The sequence below is a fragment of the Bison bison genome, unplaced genomic scaffold, assembly GCF_000754665.1.
Source record: "Bison bison bison isolate TAMUID 2011002044 unplaced genomic scaffold, Bison_UMD1.0 scf7180017864506, whole genome shotgun sequence".
In the NCBI taxonomy this organism is placed as follows: domain Eukaryota; kingdom Metazoa; phylum Chordata; class Mammalia; order Artiodactyla; family Bovidae; genus Bison; species Bison bison.
In genome coordinates this window covers 2,274,511-2,291,718 of record NW_011495063.1, presented here as the reverse complement: position 1 = coordinate 2,291,718, position 17,208 = coordinate 2,274,511, and the positions used below count along the sequence as shown (strand labels likewise).

Here is a 17,208-nt window from a genome sequence, read left to right as displayed (position 1 = left end):
GAGGAGAAGGGGACGACAGAGGATGAGATGGCTGGATGGCATCATTGACTCAATGGACGTGAGTCTGAGTGAACTCTGGGAGTTAGTGATGGACAGGGAGGCCTGGCGTGCTGCAATTCATGGGGTTGCAAAGAGTTGGACATGACTGAGCGACTGATCTGATCTGATCTGATGTATGTCTACTATGCTAGGTAAGAGTGTCAGTAGAAGTCAACTCTACAGGAGTCTAACTACGTACAAAGTGTGTGTGTGTGTGTGTGTGTGTGTGGCAGGGGGTGGGGGCTCTCATCAAGCCAAAGAGCCCCTCTCTCTGCTCCCGCTGTGCTGAGTCCCCTGCAGGTTCTCTTCCCCATCAGGGCCCAGCTCCGCCCCATTCCACAGTCACTGTTCTCATCAATTTTATCATGGCCTCAACTGTCATAATAATTTCTGGACTGGCTCCCCAGTCCCTCATGTCCTACTCCTCTAATCCTCACCATGGATGCCACAGCGATGTCCAGAGCACTTGTGTTTAGAACCTGGCTGCCCAAACCGTACAGGATAAAGTACAAACAACTCAAGACTTCCAAGGGTTCTCCCCTTCCATCCATACCTCTCACACCTAATGTTTCCAGGAAGACTTCTGGGCTCGCCTGGGGCCTCCACGCCCAATACTAACATGCTGTCTGGCTCGTGATCCTTGTCCTCCCTGTACTGTGCTTCGACTCGAGCTATCTGTGCCCTCTTTCCTCTGGGGTTCTGCAGATGCGCGGTATAGTATGGTAACCATTAGCCTCACGAGGCTATTTAAATTAATTCACATTAAAAATCCAGTTCCTCAGCTACACTAGCCACACTCCCAGTGCTCAAAAGCTACTATCTATGGCTTGGACAACAGAGAATAGGAGATTTCTCTCAGTGCAAGCATTTCTATTGGACAGCGCCGGTCTAGAGGCTCAGAGGTGGTGTGCTCCCGAAGGGAAGGCCCTTTTTCAGGCTGCTCCTCCTCCAGGCTTAGCCCTTACGGCAGGTCCTCAGTTCTGTCGGGTGAACCAGTAATAAACTAGGAAACAGGGTTTGAGTATGTGGCATAGGCAAGGATACAATGGGGAAGTGAGGAAAGTAGGAAGACCCTTTGCTTGAAAAAAAGATTTTTTCCCCAGCAGTCAATAGTTTTAAAATTAAAAACACCTCAAAGATGACCAACATCGTTAGTCATTAGGGAATACAAGTAAAAAACACAAGACACCACATACATCTACTGGAAAAGTTAAGATGAAAAAGTGTCAATACCAATTACTGACAGGGATGGAGAACAACTAGAACCCTCTGGTACTGCTGGTAGAAATGCAAAATGGCATGGCTACTCTGGAAAACAGTTCTGCAGTTGCCTCTAAAGCTAAATATACATTGACCCTATGACTGAAAAATCTTACTCCTAGGTATTTACCTAAGAGAAAAGAAAATGTATGTCTGCATGAGCCCTATACATGAATGTTTATTACAGCTTCAGTCAAAATAGCCCTGAGCTGTAAGCAATCCAAATGTCCATCAATGGGTGAACAGATGAACTAATTTGGTACACGCATTCAATGGAATACTACTCAGCAATAAAAAGGAATGACCTATTGATACATGTAACAACACTGATGAATTCCAAAGTATGATGTCAAGTGGAATAAATCAGACACTGAGGTTACCAACTGCATGATTTAACTTACATGGCATTCTGGAAGAGACAAAAATACAGAAGCAGAGATCTGGCTCAGTAGTGGTCAGGGGCCATTAGTTTCAGAGACTGATTGCAAATAAGCACAGAGAAATTTTGAAGGGAGATGGAATTGTTCTGCATTTTGATTACAGTGATGGGTACATGACTACATATGTTTGTCAAAACTCACTGAACCACATCCTTAAAAAGAGTGAATTTTATCACATGTAAATGATAAACTCAATAAACCTGACTTTAAATACACACATACATACCTCGAGCGCAGACATTGGTGGTTATAAGGACTTTCTCCTTTCCGTCCCGAAACCTCTGGATGATGGAAGCTCGCTGATCCACAGTCAGCTCTCCACTCAGCAGAGACACCTGGTGGCCATCCTGCATCATCTCCACAGTCAACCATTTAGCATTTCGACGAGTCTGCAGGAAATCAAAGCCCAGCACCACACCCAAGTTGAAGCAGCCTCACTGTGTGTGCAGCGCTCATGTCTGCAGGGCATGGGAGCTGGGGGTACAGGGGTTGTAGAGGGGTTTTGCTCCCCCTTCCTTTCAGGCCTAGAGAGACCTGTGAATGTGGCAGGGAGTTCTCCTGCCCCCAGGCCTCTAAGGGGCACACCCTCTCAACCTGTCACAGCTCTGCTTCTCAGCCCTGAAACAGAATAAAATGCTCCGTCCACCTCTTGTGGTGGTCAGATGACAAAATGAGGTAACCTAACAATGATGATGGGCTTAATGGTAAAGGATCCACCTGTCAATGCAAGAGAGCAGGAGATGTGGGTTTGATCCCTTGGTCAGAAAGACCCCTGGAGAAAGAAATGGCAATCCATTCCACTATTCTTGCCTGAGAAATTTCATGGATAAAGGAGCCTGGCAGGCTACAGTCATGGGTCTCCAAAGACTGAGATGCGACTTAGTGACTGAACAACAACAACAACGATGATTAAGTTGTTGTGTGTGCCAGGCACCTTGCAAAAACCTTTACTTACATCACGCTCATCTACTTCCGTAATGATCTGATGAAGCAGGTGTCTAAGCTCATTTGAAAAAACTAAAAAATTAACCTAAAGCATAAAACCATTAAGTGCTCTGCCCAGGGTTACATGGCTACTCTGTGGCAGGGCTACACTTTCCCGTACTCTACAGGTGTGTTTCCAAGGCCATCCACTGCTGGGCAGGGCTCTTCCAGGATGGGGGCAAGGAGGTATGTGGAACAGACTTTGCTCTCATGGAGCTGACAGTGTTCACGTGGTGGTGAAAAAATACAATCCAGAACAGGAACACGAACAATGTCAGAGAGAAAAGTAAATATGAAAAGAAAAATAAAGGGCTATCAACAGCGAGTAACTGAGTGGCTGCCTTGCTCATAGTAAGTTTGGAAATGAAGAGAACATTTTTAACCTGATAAAGGGTATCTGTGAAAACAGTCACAGTAACATCAACTTGAACAGGGACATGTTAGAAGCAGTCCCTCTAAAAGAAGCATGCCTGGGGAGTTCCCTGGGGCCCTAATCCTAATTCCAGTGGTTAGGATTCTGGGCTTTCACTGCCATGGCCCAGGTTCAATCCCTGGTCAGGGAACTGACCAAGTTGCATGGCATAACCAAAAAAGAAAAAAAAATTAAATCAACATAAAAGGAGGATGCCCTGTTTCACGTCATATTGAAGTCCTATTTCATCACTTCAGTGTCACCCATAAAATACAAGTAATCTCTATTCAAAGTTGCTCTGAAAATTGAACGACATCACGAATAAACAGTGTGGAACACGGTGCCCGGCTCCCTGGCTCTCACTCATCTGACTGTCCCCTGCCCCCATCTGCACGGAAGTCTGGGCACAAGGAAGGCGAGTCCCTGGCAGGTGGAGCTACCTGGCAGAAGATGATGGCCTGGCCTATGGTGATGCCGCCGTAAATGTTGCAGAGAGCCTGGTACTTGTCTTTCCTGTTCCCGCACAACACGTAGTACTGTCGGATGTTGTTCAGGGTCAGCTCCTCTTTTCGTAACTTGATAACATTGGGGTCAGGAATGATTCGCTCGGCAAACTGCCACACAGAGTCTTCAAAGGTCGCCGAAAACAAGAGCATCTGGCACTCGGAGGGTAAAGCTCTGGGAGAGAGAAGGGAAAAGGGCATCACCCAACTGCCAGGCCTGTCCCACTCCAGGGCGCAGCTCCCAGCACTGGCTGCCCACGGCCATCAGCTGCCCCCCACGCCCCTGCTCCCGCCCCAGGGTCACCGTGAAGGGCGCTGTGGACACAAGAACTACACCTGCTGCAGAGGGCCACGTGTCAGCCCCTCCCTCCCACCCAGGGTTTGGGGAATGCATAAACTGAACACGGGGCTCCAGAGTGAAGGTCAGCTAAGAGATCTGGAGGGCTTGGGGGTTTCCAAGCCAGTCACCTCCTTAGGAGAGACGGCTTATGGAGCCTAGGGTGTCAGTCCAGGGGCTGTTTATGGGAATCATCTCACATGAGCTCCATGCAGATGAAGGGCACAGAGGCTCATCACTCAAAGGCAGGTGTTCTATCTACTGAGTAGGAAAGGACAGTCACGTGAAGTCTATGTGGAATGGGAAGACCCGGATATAAATAAAAGGGTGCAGAAGGGGAAGATGCTGCTGCATGGAAAATGCAAGCTAAACCCACACTGAACACAGGACAATTGGTACCCCAGTTCAAAAATAGGTAAGATGAACCCACAGAGTCAGCAGTTAGGACAGAGCTAAGTCTGAGGAGGAGAGAGGGCTGGTGACAGGAGACGGCCTGCAGGGCACTTTCTGGAGCACTCTGAGAAAGATCTCAGTCTTGACGGATCCACTGTTCCATGAGCATAGCCTCTCTGTGATAATTCACCCAGTGTACACTTAGGATTTCTCTGTACATATGTTAAACATCAATTAAAAAGTTAGTTTTCAAAAAAACAGAAGAGACCAGAGAGAAATCACTGCCTTTGAGAAGACAACAGAGCACTTAAGAGGAAAAGTCCTTACTGCTAAAAGGGAACAGGAGAGTTCATACAATTCAGCGATTCCAAACATTATACCAAGCCTGGGACCTGAATCCCCAGGAGCTTTTCACACAACTGGACGGATTTCGGGTTGACTGTGGGAGACTGACTACATGTGTTACTTTCTCAGAGTCCCACATCACACTCATGTGATTTATAAAAGGATGAAGCTATGAACTCACAAAACGTGAAGAATCCAAGAAGAGAAATGGGTGGAAGAGACATTTCAGTATAGTTTTGCAAGATGGAAAAGCATGATAATGGAGAAGGTGCATGACGCTAAGATACGTGTGCTACAGAGGGAAATGCTGCTGGAAAGGCAGTGGATGTCTCAGAACCCTGGGAGGTCTAAGACCTGCGACACCAGAGAATTCAGAGGAAGGACTGGCAGGGGTTGGGGGCCTCTGAAGAGACTGGAGGACAATCTGCATTGGCCATCTGTTCTACTACAATCTTTCATCTGAAAAGACGGCCCCAGGACTGGTACCCCAAGGCTGGGGCCATTTCCTTCCAAAAAGTAAATTTATACAAATTATCCAAGGGAAAGAAACATGGGTTGTTCTGTAGAACACTGGATTTTAAAGACTTAGTATGCAAAAAAATGCAGACTATTAATAATTTTTATACTGATAAAATATTGGTTACTCGTTAAGACACTTATTTTGATATCAAATTAAATAAAATGATTTTTTTCATAACATTAATTTCACCTGTTTCTTTTTTTAATGTGGCTATTAGAAAATTTTAAATTACACATGTGGCCTGCATTGTATTTTTATTGGACAGTGCTGTGGCTTAATGTATTTTAAACAAAAGGAAGGAAAAACTAAAAACTGAAGTCTTAAAAACATCTTGACTTCTATGAAGTTTTTATACAACACAGAAAATATAAAACAAAAGGCTGCTAGACGTTGTTTCCAAACACAAACCAGCCTCTGTTCAACCCCAGCAGGAGCAGCAGACAGAGCAAATATAAACTCTGGCAGATTCCATTCAACCTATGAACTCCTTACCAAAGAACACAAACAGCTCTTACCAGCTGAATGTCTGCATCTTTGTACACAACACTACTAAAAAGGCATACGATCTGCTTCCCTGTGATACTGAACTGTTCACTACCAAAGTTTTGGGGCTCTTTGTTAGTTCAAACTTGCAGAAGCCTTACAAGATTTCTTTCTGTGGAGAAATGGAAGCAGACATGTGTTTACAAGATGCCAGGCATTGTAGCTGGCCAGCGAAAGGATTTAAAATATTAGTCTATTTTCAAAGCCTGAGAGAAAAACAATGTCCATCTCTAATTTAGAAATAAATTAAGGATGAGAAAGAGATTACAGTAAAACAGAATTAACACACTATATCTCCAAAACGGTCTGATGACCAATGAAGATGCCGTATACTGACTACACCCGAGTTGTCTGGTGTTCTGTAAAGGCTGCAACAAAAACTCACAGCAAACATTTAAAATGGGAAACTAACAGGGACCTACTGTACAGCACATGGAACTCTGCTCAATGTTATGTGGCAGCCTGGATGGAAGAGAGGTTTGGAGAAGAATGAATACATATATATTATAAAGCAGAGACATTACTTTGCCAACCAAGGTCTGTCTAGTCAAAGCTATGGTTTTTCCAGGAGTCATGTATGGATGTGAGAGTTGGACCATAAAGAAAGCTGAGTGCTGAAGAATTGATGCTTTTGAACTGTGGTGTTGGAGAAGACTTTTGAGAGTCCCTTGGACTGCAAGGAGATCCAACCAGTTCATACTTTGGCCACCTGATGCGAAGAACTCACTCACTGGAAGACTCTGATGCTGGGAAAGACTGAAGGCAGGAGAAGGGGACGACAGAGGATGAGATGGTTGGATGGCATCCCCGATTCTATGGACATGAGTCTGAGTAAGCTCTGGGAGTTGGTGATAGACACGAAGCTTGGCGTGCTGCAGTCCATGGGGTCACAAAGAGTTGGACATGACTGAGCAACTGAACTGAACAGAGTCCCTTGGCTGTTCACCTGAAACTATCACAATATTGTTCACTGGCCATACTGCAAAACAAAATAAATACTTCAAAAGGAAGAAAAAAAAAAAACTTGCAGGAAAAAATGACTTGTTTTTCCTTTTTTAGAAATAAAACTACTTCCGAAGTCCAGCCAAGTTGAGGACTTTCTCATTTCTTTACTAAATTTGTAAGGAATCCATCTTTTAATTTCTCGAGTTTAAGTCATCTCTGTGGTTTATAATCTTTTTCCCTGAGGAGGAGAGGTTTCACTTATGATGAGATCTAATAGACTTTGGGGTGTTTGAAAATGATGGACATTTTAGGTATGGATGACCCAGACGATGGATTTATGGATGCAAAGGATCTGAATGACAAACACTTGGTCTACTAAAACAAGTGTGCAGATGCAGTGGGAGGACATTCCTAGGGAGCTGGAAATTCTTACAGGTCTAAAAACCACTGTTGCTAGCTCCTAAGTATTCAACACTTGGACACTTTTGTTCAGAGGCTATCTCACTGGACTGATACCAAGCATCACTGTGGGCTTCTCATACATATATATATATATATATACACACATACACACATGTGTGTGTGTGTGTGTATAGAACAGGTAACTAATAAGGACCTACTGTATAGCACAGGGAACCCTACTCAAAACTCTGTAATGACATATATGGAAAAAGAATCAAAAAGAGTGGCCATATGTATAACCAAGTCACTATGTTGTACAGCAGAAAGTAACACAATGTTGTAAGTTAACTTTGTGTGTGTACTACACTACAAAAATTTTTTTAAAAAAAGAATCAGTGTGGGCTTACTGATGGCAGAGCTCCAAATCAAAATGAATTTTACATCTGACTATATTCTGTTTTAGTGCGACATACAACGAGAGAAGGCTGCAAGGAGTCCCAAGGACACTAGAGCAGAGAAACATCCTATAGCACTGTGAGACCCAAAGCAAAGTGTCACGACTATCTCTGTCATTAAATACAGGCAGTATGTGTAATTAGTTCTAATGGATTTATAGTCTCTTCGTAAAAAGCTCCGTAATTCTGTATTATAAGAATATACAGTAGGGACTCCCCTGGCGGTCCAGGGGGTAGGACTCTGTGCTCTCACCGCCAAGGGCCAGGATCGATCCCCAGTCAGGGAACTAAACTCCCACAAGCTGTGTGGTGCAGTCAAAAAAAAAAAAAAACCAGCACAGCCTCCAAAATTTAAGCATCCAATGTTTTAAAAGATTAAATTGCTGTATCAGAGATAAAACATTATTGTATTTTTCTCATGCATATTTACCTAATTCTCCTATGAATTACTACTTATTGCCACAGTTTAGTTCGACAGTTTGTTTTGTTTAAACAGAAAAGCACATAATATATAATTTCAAATAAACACATATTTTACATATTTTTATGTTAAAGTAATAACACATGTGCATGATTAGTTCTTCTGTATTATATATATTATTATACATACATGACATATATGTGTGTGTGCATTTCCCTGCTGTGACTGGGTTGGCTTCCTAAAAAGTTGGTCACCATAGGGAAAGAAGTAACGTAAGAAATTTCCCCAGATCTGGTGGACACAAATTCTGGAAATGAAAAGCATGTGCCACGTGTGTAGTACAATGAAGAAAAAAAAATCTGAACCAAGCCGAGAAGTCTCATTATACTGTGGATAAAAAGATTCCAAAATCTTCTAGAGAAAAAAGAACATCACAGACAAAAGTCTGGGGATAGGGATGACATTAAACTTTCCAGTAGCAACACCAGAAACAGAGTATTAACTATAGTAAAAAAAAAAAAACAACCAACCAAACCAAAAAAACAACCACCATTTTTCTGTTTTCAACACTGTTTCTGAATTTATAGGGAGAAAGCTTTCTAGGACAAGATTCCACATCCAGGCAAAATCAACTCAGAGATCGAATTTACAGGCACAGTAAAAACATTTTCAGACATGCAGGGGCTAGAAAATGGACTTCCTACACCTCCTTTTGCAGGAAGTCACTGGACTGTATGTTCCAGCATATTCAGTAAACCAAGAAAAAGGACCCACAGGACAGGAGATTCAAAACTGGGAACAAGGACAGGGGAAACTGACACGACTGTGGCTGCAGGAGTGCAACCAGCCCAGCTAAAACCAGAGACAGTGTGTGTGGAGGATCTCCTGGGGAAAAAACCACTGGCGCTTTAAGACGCATTTGACTGTCTAGAGATATCAATGACATATGACACCTCTACATGACGATAGTAGCCAAAAAGGGAAAACAGGCAAATTTAGGGGGAAAAGTTACACACAAAAAAACATAACTAGAGACTCCCTTGTGGTCCACTGGTTAAGAATCTGCCTTGCAATGTGAGGGACAAGGGATCGACCCCTGTTCAGGGAACTAAGATCCCACATGCCCACAAGCCACAAGCACTGAGCCTGCAAGCCCTGGGGCTGACGTAGTGCAACTAGAGAAAGTCCATGAAATTCAATAAAGGCCCAGTGCAGCCAAGATAAACAACAACAACCCACATAATTATAATAGTTCAATGCTCCACAGTGAACAATACTTGTGTTGTGGTAATAATATTAATACTGACCATTAATGTAACCAAACTCTTATGATACAACCACTGAAGCCATAGAGGGGACAGGATAGTGAGAGTGGGGGTGGTATGCTGCTGCTGCTGCTAAGTCGCTTCAGTCGTGTCCGACTCTGTGCAACCCCATGGACTGCAGCCCACCAGGCTCCTCTGTCCATGGGATTTTCCAGGCAAGAGTACTGGAGTGGGGTGCCATTTCCTTCTCCAATGCATGAAAGTGAAAAGTGAAAGCGAAGTCGGTCAGTCGTGTCTGACTCTTATCGACCCCATGGACTGCAGCCTATCAGGCTCCTCTGTCCATGGGATTTTCCAGGCAAGAGCACTGGAGTGGGGTGCCACTGCCTTCTCCAAGGGGGTGGTACAGAAGGACTAAATTCCCACTTTCTCTAATGGGAAGCCAGCTGCTGTTTAGCTGCTCAGGCATGTCCAACTCTTTGCAACTCCATGGACTGTAGCCCGCCAGGCTCCTCTGTCCATAGCATTTCCCAGGCGAGAATACTGGAACGGGTTGCCATTTCCTTCTCCAGGGGATCTTCCCAACCCAGGGTTCGACCTGCATCTCTTACACTGGCAGATTCTTACCACTGAGCCACCTCGGAAGAGACAATATACAATGAGAAGCAGCAATGAGCTTGTTATTTAAAGATATGACAGTTAATGCCAAAACGGACAGTGGTCTCTAGGGTTTGGGGGCAGGGGATTACTGGTTTTCATTATAAGTCTTTCAATATCCTATTTGAATTTAACACAGTCCCTTGTAGCTCAGTTGGGAAAGAATCTGCCTGCAATGCAGGAGACCCGGGTTCAATTCCTGGGTTGGGAAGATCCCCTGGAGAAGGAAATGGCAACCCACTCCAGTATTCTTGCCTGGAAAATCTCATGGACAGAGGAGCCTGGCGGGCTACCACCCACGGGGTTGCAAGAGTCGGACATGACTTAGCGACTAAACGACTACCACCATAAATGCTTTAAAAGTAAGTGATACATAGAGGCCCACTCCCAGAAATTCTGATTCCATAAGGTTCAGCTTAGGCCTCATAATCTGAAATTTTAAGCCCCATGGTGATCCTGGGAGAGAGGCTTAGCAAAATGACAAGATTTACTTAACAACTTACGGGCAAGGTCAGGACTAGACCACTAGGTTGCTGACCCCAGGTTATTGCGTCTTTACAATAGCGCCATGGGGTTTTAATAAATTCTCTTTAGAATTTTGCTCAAATATAAGATTATTGGCAAAATTTGGTGCAGACCCACTATATGGATTTCATCTGTGAGCCTGTAGCACAAGAATAAAGCAAAGTTATAAGATGAAGTGGGAAATTACAGGTCGAAGGCTCACTGAGCTGCTAAAAGTCATGAAAACCCAATCTGCTTTAAAGGAGAAGGAAGTGGGGAATAAGCAGTAAAGACAATGAAGAGCAGTGGACAAATGAAATCCCTTATCTGGACAGAAGATCTAGGAAGAAAAGGATGGATGTGAAAGTTACCTTTGAATACGAATGCTTTGGTCTGCAAATCCCTGCGTGTCGATCATCACATCAGCTTCATCCAGGACAAACACACGAATCTTAGTCAAATCAATTAATTTTCGCTTGAAACACCAATCCAGGACGGTCCCAGGAGTGCCAATTACAATCTGTTTGGTGACATCCATGCCTCTGGGAACTATGGAGAAAAGGGTTGGAAGGTCTTCTTTAGCTGGAAACCACTCTAACCGTCTGGAATTCTGAGTCACGCAACTCATTTCCTATTGGTTTCCCAAAGGCAAACCCTGAGGGTCATTGTGGTTTTTGACAGAGTTTTAGGAGAAGTCTCTGAGTTTCTTGGTTTACAGAAACGGTAACAGTCCTGAGTAACTGATTCTGCCTCACAGTCATTTAAAAAGCCGGCCTGCAACATCTCCACTGTCCTACAGGAAAGTGGCACGCAGGGAAAGGCCTACAGGCCCTCCCCAAACGGAAAACCACCACAATGTCCATCAAGAGGTCCCATGAAAAAAAAATGATGGAATATTATACAGCTGGTCAAAAGGAGGACATGGGGCTATACACACTGACACGAAAAGATGTTTAAGATGCGTAAGTTTTTGAACAGTACAAAAAAAAAATGTTCCCATTTTTGGTCAACACTCAAAAACAAAAAACCCCACAGATTTGATAACAAAACCATAGTTGTCTTTGGAAATAGGTTTTTGAAAAATGAGAAGGAACAACTTATACTTTTACCTTTGAATTTTCTGGGTTTTAAAGACTTTTTTAAAGCTATATGCATGTAGCACTTTCATGAAGAAGTAAAACAATAAAAGCTGTTCTGTACAAAACAACTGAGCCTCACAGAAGAGAACAGGCAAAAGCACTGAGCTGTTCCAGCTGTGGGAGTGATAAGCTAACGTGCACTGGATCTTTATCACATGCTAGAGGTGCACGCAGTGCTCCATCTCTATCATTTCATTAAATTCAGGTTAACAACTCTATGATACAGGTGCCATGATGTCCTCACTTTAGAGGCGAGAAAGCAGAGAAGGTATTAATACACCATGATTGTTGGTGGAGTCAGGATCTAAAATATGAGCCAGGGAAACTTCCCAGGCAGTCCAGTCATTAAGACTTCAACGCAGGCAGTGCAGGTGTGACCCCTTGCCAGAGAACTAAGATCCCACATGTCACAGGGCTCAGCCAAAAGAAAAGATGAAATTTAAAAGTTGGCTGCTGCTGCTCCTAGTCGCTTCAGCTGTGTCCGACTCTGTGTGACCCCATAGACGGCAGCCCACCAGGCGCCGCCGTCCCTGGGATTCTCCAGGCAAGAACACTGTTGCCATTTCCTTCTCCAATGTATGAAAGTGAAAAGTGAAAGGGAAGTCGCTCAGTCATGTCTGACTCTTAGCGACTCCATGGACTGCAGCCTTCCAGGCTCCTCTGTCCATGGGATTTTCCAGTTAAGAGTACTGGAGTGGGGTGCCATTGCCTTCTCCTAAAAGTCAGCTAAAAATAAATAAATAAGATAGTTAAATACACACACACACACGTATATATATATCAGCCAGGACTGGCTCGCTGGTACATACTTCGATTTCCTCGAATGGCATACATCACTTGAACATCCACACAGAATTTCCCCATCCGTTCGACCACACGGCCAGTTTGCAGAGCCAGTTCATAAGTAGGAGCCAAGCAGAGGCACTGACAGAGAGACAAGGGGGAAGGAGAAAGCTTCATAAGAGCCATTAAGCAATTCTGAAATACAATTAAAATTTGTGGAGGTATAGTGACATTATGTATAAAATAGATAACTAATGAGAAGCCACTACATAGCTCAGGAACTCAGTGCTCTGTGGTGACCTAAATGGGAAGGAATCCAAAAGAGAGGGGATATATGTATCCGTGTGGCTGATTCACTTTGCTGTACAGTAACTGTAAAGCAACTACACTCGTGTCTGCTCAGTCATGTCGGGTGTGCTCAGTCAGGTAATGATTCTTTTTGGCCTCATGGACTGGAGCCCACCAGGCTCCTCTGTCCATGGGACTTCCCAGGCAAAAATCCTGGAATGGACTGCCATTTCTTTCTCCAGGGGATCTTCTCGACCCAGGGATTGAACATGTGTCTCCTGTGGCTCTAGTTCCAGCCCCTGCTCAGCCACTCTCTGACAACTGTGACCTCAAAGGCAACCTCTCCCTCTCCAAGGCTGTTTCCTTCTGTGTTAAGAGGGACTGGGTGAGCTACAGCCTTATAGCCATTACTACTGAATGCTCACTTTATGTTGAGCATAGTGCTAAAAATGTGTATTATTTCACTCAATCTGCATGACAATCCTATGAGGCAGATACCCATTCATTCAATGTTTAAGGAGCGGTTTCTACAGGGCAAGCACCGTGTTTGGTGTCAGGGTTCAAGGGCAAACTGGACAGCTGTGATCCACACCTTTATAGATGTTATTTTTATTAACAAGAAAATGTACTCCAAAAGATTTACTAACTCTCCTAAGGTTTTCAGCTGGTAGGTAGAGAGGCTGGTATTGGAACCAGTCGAACTATGAAGACTGTGCTCTCAGTCACTACCCTACACTGCTGCCTATAATCCTATGATTTTAAGAAAGAATGTCTATTCTAAATATCATCACATCATGGCAGCACTGCTGCCCATCACTAAAATACCACTGGCGCTGCAAGCATTCCTCTCTCTCTCTCAGCCTTTCCTTACCTGTGGAAACAATTTCAAGGCATTAACTCTGCTGAGCATTGCCAATACAAAAGCAGCTGTCTTTCCTGTTCCAGACTGGCTCTGGGCTATGAGGTTCTGGGGTCTGTAGGAAAGAGGAGACGCTGGGCATCAACTGAATATGAGACCAAAAATAACCAAGTTGCAACACGATTTCCCTGGAAACTCACGGATGTGCCAGCATCATTGGAAGAGCCATCTCTTGAATTTTGGATGGTCTATTAAATCCCATTGCATAGATCCCTTTTAGTAACTCTTCCTTGCTGTCAAAAAAAGAAATCAAATACTTGAAGGCTATGATGCATCAGTAGCCTCAGAAATACAAACATGAAAAGTACATTTCTAAATTAGGCCACTTTGCAACTGAGTATGAAAAGTATTAATAATATATCTAAATCTCAACTCTCAAACATATACAATCATGCCAGTACATTTAGAGCAGTAAAGCAATAAGTTATGTTATTAGCTTAGACCAAGCATAGTAGTAAGGGCCTAAAGGTGAACTCTCTCTTGAACTAAGAGAAAAAAAAAAAATGGGAAAACTCATCTGAGAGAAATACAATTTTCCAGGAGAGTTTTGCTTTCCACACAAGCAGAAAACTAAGTGATATTTATCATTTATTTCTTTTAAATCAATGACAAACTTCTATGTTTTAACTGCAATTTTCAGAGAAGACAAGATTTCATTCAGGTGATTCTATTATCAGTTCTATCTAGAAGAAGATGCAATATTAGCTCATTCTTCTAAGCTGGTATTTTAAATGCCTCTTTCCTGGTCAGGGGCGGGGGTCTCAAGACAGGTGTTCAGAAGAGAATAAAGTAAAGTAGGCTGGAATACTTCCACTACAGTGACATGCACAGTCTGGATGTGTTTAATTGGTAGATGAACTGCTAGATTACTGGCAGCCAACTGTTGATCATAGGTAAGCGTCTCCCCATTTAGAAAGAGGACATCAGGATTTTGGATTTCTCCACATCAGTAACTCTCCCTGTTAAAATACATTTCCTTAATGCCAACTGATAAATCCCTAGGAAATACAAACCAATTTGAGAAAGTTATTTACATACCATTTGAGACAAAAAGGAAAGAGGTAAAAGTTTGTAACTTATCTCAAGGAGTATTTGGGCCACCAAATTTCCCATTATCTGTATTCTGGTATTGTTATTGCTGTTTAGTCGCTAAGCCATGTTTAACTCTTTTGCAGCCCCATGAACTGGACTGCAGCCCATCAGGCTCCTCTGTCCATTGGATTTCCCACGCAAGAAAACTGGAGTGGGTTGCCATTTCCTTCTCCAGGGGATCTTCCCAGCCCAGGGATTAAACCTGTGTCTCCCGCATTGACAGGTGGATTCTTCACCACTGAGCCACCAGGGAAGCCCTGTATTCTGGTATAGAGAGTAGCAATGTGGCTGTGTCTGGCTTAGCTATCCCCCATAGCACAGCAAGGTTAAAACATTTTACCATCAGAAAGGTGCTCAAGTCATTGTACAACTCAGACAGCCTAGTGTTCCTCTTTGAGTTGTATTTTATTTCCAGGCAAAACGTCCACATCTCAGTTGAATGCTGATTATTAGAACATGAAGGAGAATCTGATGGGTTTATTATTAGCAGATTAGTTTGTTCTGTGCTACACTTCCTGGCATTTTCCCACACTTAAGGCACAAATACTCACAGCCGTAGCTCTTCAAATGTTTTCACTGAGTAGAGTGGAGAGCTGGGATCCTTTTGTAAGACTTCGACCCGGTGACTGGATTCTACTAAGGACTGCCGGATTAACTTGTTTAAGAGTGAATTAGCTGCCAAATCCACTAGAAAAGCAAGGATAAAAAAGGGGATATTGCAGGGGAAAAGTCAAGCCTCCCAAATGACATCTAACAAGTTGCTTCCTTTCATTCAGTGACTGTATATCAAGCAACTGCTCCTGCTGTCATTTTTCTTCTAAAAGAAAGTTCTAGAAGGTTCTAGAAAGAATGACACAGCACTGAGAATTCTTTTTGTTTCTTAGACTCTGCCCTACACCAGACTCTATCCTCAAGCAAGCCTACATCCATTGCCACCAGTCCTACTTTGTCCTTGCCAGCTGAAAATTCTTAACCCATTCCTACATATTCTATTTCAATTTTCCTCTGAAGAGGTAATCCCCACTCCCAAGTTAGTGTTTTTTCTGACATTCACTATTCATAAAGAAAAGAGAAGCAAAGATGGTTCTTTTCCACTTAAGATATTATTCATTCACATTGTGAAGTCATGATTACATGAAACAGAAGTGAAGAGAAGTCACTGAGTCATGTCCAACTCTTTGCGACCCCATGGACGACTCTTTGCGACCCCGTGGACTGTAGCCCACCAGGCTCCTTCATCCATGGGATTCTCCAGGCAAGAATACTGGAGTGGGTTGCCATTTCCTTCTCCAGGGGATCTTCCCGACCCAGGGACTGAACCCAGGTCTCCCACATTGCAGGCAGGTGCTTTAACCTCTGAGCCACCAGGGAAGCCCTACATGAAACAGAATGCTAGTAAATACCCACAAATGGATTTATTTCCTACCTACATCATCTTCATCATCTTCTTCGATCCTATTAACAGAACCATCTAAAAGGATGTGAGGGGAAAAAAAAAAAAAAAACTGTAAAGATAAATGCCAAGCAGAAACATCTAGCGTATTATCCCAGTTTCTCTTGCTGACTCTACAGTGTGCACAAAAGAGTCAAGCAGTAGAGAAGAGGGTAAAAAGACTGGGAAGGAGTGGAGGGCCCTGAGTGTTAAGGGAGCTAAAGCTGGGATATGAGGAAAACAACACTTTTTCAAGGAACTGAGCCCAATCTCCTTTAACAGCACTCACCTATGTTTGGGATGGTAGCACTCTTGATACCCAGAAGGTTCTTCTGGGGGTGGATGAGGTTTGAAAACTATTGAAAGATACAAAATTCAATCAATATTAGGAAGCAAACCATCAAGCAGCCCAGTGCTGCCCCCTAATAGACTGGAAGGAAGAAAGGGAAGATCCCCCTCCCAATACTGTTTCTTTTGCAATGTTATGTATAAATGGATTCCTTTGAGGAACTGATCTCCTGTATGAATTACCCTAAAATTGGAAGGAGACTTTCCGCTGCCCCTGCATGTGAAATTCCTCTTTATAAGTCTCTGGTCTAAATGGGACGGTCCTTGGGGGTCACAGGACAAGCAAAGGAGAGTAGACAGGAAAGCGTGTTGGTAGCTAAGATGAAGATGAACGCTAGCCGAGGCTTAGTGGTCAAATTGGGAGAATAGAAAAGTCGGGGTCTACTTGGGGCCACCAGCTGCGTTCCCTCCCGGCGCAAGTGTCTTCATTTTGCCCTTTCCAACCCAAGGTCTTGTTTTTCTCGGAGTCTCCCTTCCGGTGGCCCTCTTCCAAATCCTTGTCACATCTCCTCTCTGACCACCTGACACCCCACTCCAAACGCTACCGGGGCTCCCCCTTCCCCTTCCCAGCACATTTCCCTCAGGGAGTGCTGTTCTAGCTCCCACCCGCTGGCCCTCCCCGGCTCGGTGGCGGTTACGTGGCCGTTCAGCCGCTCGCTCTCCGCGGCCCCCGCGTCGCCTCCCCAAAGTAACGACGCCATCGCTGCGACGGCTGCTTCCGGCCCCAGCACGTGCGACAGTCACAGGCGCGAGGCAGCACGCGGCTCCACGCAGCGGCCAAT

The 17,208-nt window shown here is 44.0% G+C and overlaps 1 protein-coding gene across 3 annotated transcripts in view; it reads right to left on the bottom strand.

Annotated features, from left to right (window-relative positions):
- The window catches only part of DDX25 (DEAD (Asp-Glu-Ala-Asp) box helicase 25), a 28,243-nt gene that overhangs the window by 2,755 nt on the left and 8,280 nt on the right, over positions 1–17,208 (bottom strand). The window contains exons 1-10 of one of the 3 annotated variants that reach the window (XM_010829473.1): positions 17,065–17,188; positions 16,368–16,434; positions 16,073–16,117; positions 15,198–15,333; positions 13,695–13,787; positions 13,507–13,609; positions 12,374–12,488; positions 10,797–10,974; positions 3,576–3,813; positions 1,966–2,128 (exon numbers count right to left, since the gene is read on the bottom strand). In XM_010829473.1, coding sequence (XP_010827775.1) covers positions 1,966–2,128; positions 3,576–3,813; positions 10,797–10,974; positions 12,374–12,488; positions 13,507–13,609; positions 13,695–13,787; positions 15,198–15,333; positions 16,073–16,117; positions 16,368–16,434; positions 17,065–17,127 — 1,201 coding nt within the window. In that variant the 5' untranslated portion in view covers positions 17,128–17,188. Of the gene's footprint in view, positions 1–1,965; positions 2,129–3,575; positions 3,814–10,796; positions 10,975–12,373; positions 12,489–13,506; positions 13,610–13,694; positions 13,788–15,197; positions 15,334–16,072; positions 16,118–16,367; positions 16,435–17,064; positions 17,189–17,208 lie in introns of those variants that run through there. The other 2 variants (XM_010829475.1, XM_010829474.1) reach the window with 2 other exon arrangements.